General features: G+C 38.1%; 1 protein-coding gene across 1 annotated transcript in view; it reads right to left on the bottom strand.

The window, feature by feature from the left end:
- Positions 1 to 3,214: 3,214 nt before the first annotated feature.
- LOC144980628 (uncharacterized) overlaps positions 3,215 to 8,016 on the bottom strand; it is an 8,825-nt gene continuing 4,023 nt past the window's right edge. Inside the window, exons 4-6 of the mRNA XM_078928308.1 lie at positions 7,896 to 7,996; positions 6,889 to 7,129; positions 3,215 to 6,005 (exon numbers count right to left, since the gene is read on the bottom strand). Of these exons, the coding sequence (XP_078784434.1) occupies positions 3,557 to 6,005; positions 6,889 to 7,129; positions 7,896 to 7,996 (2,791 nt within the window). The 3' untranslated portion in view covers positions 3,215 to 3,556. The remainder of the gene's footprint in view (positions 6,006 to 6,888; positions 7,130 to 7,895; positions 7,997 to 8,016) is intronic.

Here is an 8,016-nt window from a genome sequence, read left to right as displayed (position 1 = left end):
GTCGGTGACAGCGTTTTCTTTGTCGGAAAAGAGAATTGTAATAATACATTCCAAGGAGCTTACTGTCGTCCACATATCTGTGGTATCGTCAATATTATATTAAGTGTTGCAGTTGACTTGGGACCTACTGGTTGCAGTTGACTTGGGACCTACTGTTGAGCTATTAAAAAATCGAGAAAAAGATACGGGGGGGGGGGGGGGGGGGGCGGCAAGAGAATTGGGACAATTACTCGAACAACCTTAGCTCTTGAATACAATACCATTCAAATAAGATGTAGAGATGCGAGAATGCGTTATTACTTTAATAACGCCACTCTCACATCTCTCACTAGTCTTTCTTGTTTCATCCATCGTGTTTTGTTGATTATGGGAAATCCCCCAAAACAACCAAATTATCTGCCATCGTTGATTAAATTGAAGCTTTCTTTTCATTTCCGGTTGTTATTTATTTCTTCAAGCGTCAATCAGCAACATTTTCGTTTGGTGGGATTAACGTTAGAAATAAAAAAAGTTTCAGAGAGTATGATTTAAAAAAATACGAGGAAGCTACCACCGTGAATGATAAAGTAAACAGTTGGAGATTTTGGCAAACCACAAGGAGCGAAGACAGTGATATTGTTCAAGAGAAAAATCTTGACTTCTTTCTTGGTAATCAGCAAAAACACGACATGAATTAACCAGACAAATTTGCTGTCCATATAGTTTGCCAGACTTTAACATGCTGTCTTTATAACGGTTCCAACACACACTGATTTTTCGGTGGGTAAGCCTAGAATGGGCGAAAAAAGAAAAATAAGTGCTTTGGTACGCATCTTGCTGTAGAGCTATTTTCAGAGATATTTTTTCCCTTCTTTATCTTTAAATCCTGAAGCAGATTATTATTTTGCTAAATGTATGATGATATGGTACAATAACAGAAATTGGAAACACGACGGGTAACATGACATTCAAAGATGGTTATGAACTATCCAAGGAGCGAATCAGAGGTGTATGATGTTTCATGAACAGACATGTTAGAGGTAGAGAACGATAACAACAGTGCAATAGGTGTCCTGAAACGTTAATGCAAAACTTACAAATCGACCCAAAAATGATTACATTGATTAACACATTTTAAAACTGTCAAAAGGTTTAGACGTCATCAGTTCAATTTTGTCGGTCCTCTTTACCTTGGCGTGATTAACATTCAGGGTCACACAATTTGCAGGTATTCGAGCCTCCTTGATTCGCATTCTTTGATACAGAATTCATGATAGGCATCATATGGTGGAGTGGTTCCGAGGCTATCACCCATGAATAGTTCAACCGTATCCAGGTAACTACTGTGACCTCCGGCCGGCAGTAGGCTAAACTCCACTCAGGGACCGAGTACCCGGCGGTATAACTGAGGAGGCTCTGACCCCCCCCCCCCCCCCTTAACGTGTGGCATGTAGTCCCATTGTCGTGTGGAACACGCCTAGTGCTCACGCACCACCTCCCAGCTATAGGTAAATAGCAAGTCCCGAGTAGATTGAGCTCGTGAGCCATGGCTGGCAGTCAATCTAGGAGAGAGTCAACTCTGAATTCAAACTCGGGCAGATGGAGTTTATTAGTATTGGAATACAATCGTCTAAGGGATGGAAACCCTTAGAGAAAAGATCCCTAGTCCTACTAGTAAAGAGGTTGGGCAGCAGGCTAATAATCTCCTGTAAAAAGATTTATTGTTACAGAAACCTCTAAACGACCAAAACTCTTCATTTTGCCTTGGGGGGAGGTAGGACTCTCCATCGGAGAGATGTGACGTGCTTCGATGAAAGCCGAAAGGAAGCTGTTCGACCGAGGACCAACCCCAAGGGACACGAAAGGTTGGGTGTCCAAAACAGACATGGAGGCGCTCATTGTCAGATGAAATGAAAATGGCAGGCCTCACCTGGGAGGCTACCAAGAAGATGGCCAAGGACAGAAATAGACGACGCACGCTCGTGCAGGCCACAAGGAACGAAGAAGATTAAGTCAAGTAAGTCAATTTGCAGGTTTTGGTCAATTGATTATTGATTTTATGAGACTGTTAAATCTACTTAGTATTTAATTTTTAATAGTGTCTGATTTTATTTTTGCAACGCTTTATCACAAAGAAAAATACACGAAAAGGAATAAAAGAAAAACCTCATCAATTGGGGACCGAAATATTTTTTTGACGCTAAATTTGAGTTGCTTTATTCTAGTAAAAAAAATAGTTCTGAGATTTTATGTCATTTTCAGATTAAAGGCCACATCTATCTGATAGATATGCCATCTTTATTCAGTTCAAAAGTTTAATAATGTTAACATAATTTGTTCTTGTGTGACAAATTTAGAACAAAAATATGATTTTATGAGGTCATATAATATATTGTAGTAGATAATAATAATAATAATAATAATAATAATAATAATAATAATAATAATAATAATAATAATAATAATAATAAGAAGAAGAAGAAGAATAATAATATATACTTCATTCATCCCCAAAAAATGGAAATTCGTTTACAGACGTGGCATGCATGAAATTGTATAAACACAAAGTTAAGAATCTATGGCGACAATGTATATCTACATATATAATATATTATGCAAATGCACAAAAATGTAAAAATATATAACCAAGAACCAATAGCAACACTTTACATATTAATTTGATAAATTGAGATAGGCCAAACCTCTGGCCATACCTCTAGTAGTAAGCTTCGCAGTCCGAATGACAGTTGCTGAGAATTGTGTGATTCAGTCATGGTCGATAAGTATAGTCGCTCTCCCCATTCATGTTGTTAATTATTTCCATTATTAATCCTTGGCAGATGCACACAATTCTCTTGTAGTTTTATCGACACGGGGTCGACCGAACTCCAATCACGGAAGTTCACCACTATATATAGTTATACAAAAAACGATAAGAGAGCAGCGTTGAGAGATAGGCAGATAGAGAGATAGATGGATAGATAGATAGATAAATAGATAAATAGGATAAAATAGATAGATAGATAGATAGATAGATAGATAGATAGATAGATAGATAAAGATATAAATAGATAGATGGATAGTTAGGTAGATAGATAGATAGATAGATGATAGTTAATATATATATATATATATATATATATATATATATATATATATATATATATATATATATATATATATATATAGATAGATAGATAGATAAGTAAATAGATAGATAGATAACATAGATAGATAAGAAGAGAAGGAAGGAGAGAGGGAAAAATGTTTTTCAAAGCTGTTAAAATTTCCTCAAAGGATAAATTCATTGAAATTCATTGCTGCATGATGAAGAATCTCGTCATGTAGCAAAGCAAAGCGACAGTGAGCATGATCAGTTATTAGATGGTTGAGAATGACCACAAACTTTGGCCTCAGCTTTTAGTAAATTCTTTACTCATATTATTCTATGGGTCAGGTGTGAATTAATACCTGGCCATCTACAGTGACAAGAAACTGACCCACTACTCTTCCAACTATGCCGCGTATGTTTTTATAATTATTGTAAGAATTCTCCATGTAATTCTTCAAAATTATGTCAAAAACAGCTTTTGATTTTTTTCACCAAAGAGGTAAGAATATTGACTAGGGCCTGTCTAAATCTGGGTCCAGTGAGACAGTAAAAGAAGAAGTGCAAAACACAGTTTGTGTACTGGAGAAGGATGACCAGTGTCCAGCCTAGTCTGATTTTAGCCATTTCAGCATCACTGGCATGACGTGTCCAGTAGGTGTGCCCTATGACGAATACCATGATGGGGGCGTTGAGGATCCCGAAAACGATATTGATGGTGACCAATGTAATGCTGACGTACACACCTTTTGGGGACAGTTTGCTGATGGTGGTTGTAGAGCTGGTGGAAATGGCTCGTTGCCGTTTAGGCTTTGGCTTTGTAGTGACGTCTGCGGCGGTGCTTTTGTCATTTTGTTTGGCAGTGGATTTGCCTGAAAGTTTCGGCTGAGTCATGCCTGAATTTATTGTGGTTGTAGCCGTGGCAACGACTGTTGTTCTGGTGTTGGATATAGTTGCTGGCTTTCTTAAATCATCATATTTGGGGTCATTTTTAAAGGTCAAGGACAAATCAGATAAGCGATTGCTTGTAACGGTAGGTGGAGCAGCATGTTGACTTTTGTCCTTGGATGTCAATGGCTTGTCAAATATCGGATTATTTTTAGCGGTAACAGGCGGGTGTTTACTTGACGAAATCAAAGTATGTGATATTGAATATGGAGAAGGTAAGCAATTTGGTTTTCTGTTTTCTGAAATATTTATTTCTGCTTCGTGTTCTTGGCCATAAGGCTCTCTTTGTTGGTAATGTAGGTGCTCTGGGTAGTCATTAGTTAATTCTTTCTTGTTAGTGTTACAATGACTAAAATTCGTTTCGACGGTGGTATGCCAGGGATTATCACTCCCAACTATGTCATGCTCTTGACTGGCTTTAACTTTGTTGTCAACAAAGTTTTTGCTCTTATTTTTATCGTTTTGAGAAATCTCATTTTTTTTGTGGGACACTGGGGAGGAAATTTGATCATTGTCACAAAAAGTCCCGTCTACATTATTTTTACATCCTTCATTTTGTGAGTTCATTAAACATGGTTTACAAGAGAAATTGGGCATTGTCGAGGGATTGTTATTTTCTTTCTCGCTTTTCTTGAAACTGTGCGCTTGTCCAAGATAGTTCTCTTTTAAATCATCTTGAAGTTTATTTATGCATCTGTTTAGACCAGCTGTTGCATCAGGAAAGGATTTCAAACAAACATTGCAAATTTTGATATTTTTAGAATAATTTGACGGTGTTCCAAATTCTATTATAGACTCATCCCCCTTAATATTTTTATCAACTTCCTGGCAGCATGAGTGATCAAGTGCGTCCTTTGACAAGATTACAGATATATTGTTTTTAAAATCCACGGAAAAATGGATTTTGTTGTTGCACTCTGAAATTCCGCTTATTATAGTTTGGTCGACATTTGAGGATGCCTGAAACTTAAACCCATTTGGCGACTTGCAATAATATGGAATATCGGGTGCTGGTTTATGATAATTTGTGTCGTCTGGGATAGTGGAACATTCACAATTTTCATTTTGAACCTTTTTTGATCTACAGTCTGTATTTTCATCATTTGGCCGGGCCATAACAGCGATTGACGAGCAATTTTTGACTTGGCTTATTGTAGACTTGTTCATATCAGATACATCCATTTCGATTTGCTGCTTTGAGAAAACTTGTTGACTTTGTGAATGACTCTTTGACTTATCGTCCCCAGGACTACTATTAACTCCAAACTTATTTGATGAAGTAGGAGAGAACGGAATTACTTGCATATTACGTTTTCCTATAATCTTTCGAAGAACCAGATTTTTTCTAGAGGATGTTGCCTTTGAATAACTCTTCTCAAACGCCTTCTTCACTTCCGGCTGCTCGCCAATAAGGGGAGGTAATCGCCTATTTGTTAACACGTTTTCTTGTAATTCTATGGTCGACGCTTCAGATGTCATCTCATTTAACACTTCCACAACCGGGATTATACAGTTATTTGGAGTTGGTGGTGTAACCTCATGCTGCAATTGGATGACAGTCTTTGGACAAGATGTTCTAGGAAGAGAATTAACAAATTCCTCTCTTTTACTTTGTTTCCCATCCCCATTCTCTACAGTTGTATGCAACTTCTCTTGCAAATTTGATTTTAAACTGCTTGACATAGTTTTAACCCACGCCGTATTGTCATGACATCTTACCACCCCGTTACCATGTCCTGTATCCTGTTTTTCTTTCCCATTTTCAGTGACACAGGCAGCGATATCTTGCTTGATCTTAGGATGAGCGTGTCCGTTCTTGAACGTTAAGGACCCGTGTCTATGCTTGGCCATGATCGTGTCAGATCTAATCAGCTGTCTGATAATGATGAACGTGGTCACTGAGATGATGATGAAGGGCACGAGGCAGTAGACACAGAAATCTATCCAAGGCCAAATACTCTCAATGAACCTGAAGTGAAATTAAGAATAGGTTTCAAAATAAATGTATTTTCTCTATTTCGATTCTCAATCCTCTTCCAGTCTCGGTCTGCTCTCTCTCTCTCTCTCTCTCTCTCTCTCTCTCTCTCTCTCTCTCTCTCTCTCTCTCTCTCTCTATATATATATTATATATATATATATATATATATATATATATATATATATATTATATATTATATATATGTGTGTGTGTATTTATTTTTATACACACACACTTAATTCTATAAATCTTCTCTGTATCCTCTTCTTCCTCCTCTTCCCCTTCTCCGCCTCCTCTGCCTTTTCTCATACCCTTTAAAAAATTTTGACATCTCCTTTTATCCAGAGAAGATCAGCAACTTGTTCCGCATGGAACACACAATAGGATGCCTGTAGGTAATGACATTGATACAAGAAAATGGGCTTTGATAAAGAACACACAAGAAAACCCCAGACTCATCAAGCCTTTATCTGGAGCCTTCCAATGGAAGAGCATGGTCGAGAAAAACTCGACAGATGGACTCTAGACGGATGTACAGAAGATAGGCCTCATCTCGGTTTCTGTAGCATTAAACAGACCGTATCAGTTGCTTGCTAGTATATCACACTTTTCGTCAGATCAAAGAGATTAATTTACCTAATCACTGCTGGATGGACTGGGTGTGTGCGTGTTAAGGGGGGGGGGGGGGGTGGTCAGACGGCTCTCGGGCTGGACACCTGTCTCTTTGCTTGGAAAGGGGAAAGGGTACCAAACAATTGCTATTGTCCGTTTCACGCTATAGAAACCGGGGTAAACTCCGATCTTATAGGCCAAATGATACAGAAAGTAATACTTAATATATATCATGTATTTTATTACTATTCAACTGACAAACCTCTTGCTGGTTTCTGATCCGCTGTCCGCATAACACCGATATTCGCTATTCCCTGCAATGGTCGGACTCTCTGTCGTCTCTTTATCGTATGTCCACAAGAAGTGACAGTTGATCAGGGACATGGTCACCACTATAAGCACAATCACCCACCTGGCTCGTTTGACTGTACACCACTGTTTGGCTTTGTGTGGCAGGGACACGTAGATACAGCGATCCAGAGAAACAGCCACGGTTATCCAAACTGAAAATATGTAATTTTTGTTGAATTTCTTTGAAAATGCTAAAGTCTAGCTGATCCTAGACGGTGTATATTATTATCTTTATTTATACTACCCTTTCCCATAAATAGTAAACCGTAATGATTTCATATTTACGATAATAATTTGTGACGTCAGATTTTCAAATGTTAAATTTCACTAAAATTATATTTTCAAAAAAATGAAATTTCATTTTTGAAAATGTCTTTTTTTCAGAGATAACGAAATCAAAATCGATCAATCATTGTTTGCTACCCTTTAGATAGGAAGCTGATCTATCTTAAAGGACTGTCCGTCAGGCTAAGCTATTCAATCATTTATCGGGTTATTTTGCGGCTATGTGGTTTGTTGTAATAACACTCGACTTCGGACTGGACGGTTCAGAGTTCGATTCCCACTTTGAGCGGTGCATAGTTGAGTCCTTGTAAAAGGCTCTTTACTTACATTCTATCACCGTACTCAGGTGTTAAATAAGTACGCTAAACGAGAATACGTTGTCTTTGTCGGTAACAATAACAATTGTAATATCGCATATCAGGTGTTATCCGTATCTTGTCCAATGACTTCTTACAACTCGGTTTGAGCACGTTTAGTGAATATTGCGCCATATAAATGCTCGAGTTAAAAATAATACCGACTGCCGGTCTCTTTGTGTGAGACGGTTGCTCTACTCAATGAGTTATCGGGACCTCAGAGGTCAGAGCCTGGTTCAAGCAGGGGAGGTAGGGGGGGGGGGGCAACTGTACCTACCTGAGGTATCCAGACATAGGTATACTCCAAAGTTATGTAGTTTACAGGCAAGGCTAGACTGGAGGCGGATATAGAAGTCCATACGATTATCAAGCCATAATCTGGTAGATAAAAGTTATCA

Source organism: Berghia stephanieae, chromosome 10, assembly GCF_034508935.2.
Source record: "Berghia stephanieae isolate SIO BIC M18660-M18661 chromosome 10, UCSD_Bste_1.3, whole genome shotgun sequence".
Taxonomy (NCBI): Eukaryota; Metazoa; Mollusca; class Gastropoda; order Nudibranchia; family Aeolidiidae; genus Berghia; species Berghia stephanieae.
The sequence above is the reverse complement of the archived record's forward strand: the minus strand, read 5'-3'. Positions and strand labels throughout refer to the sequence as shown.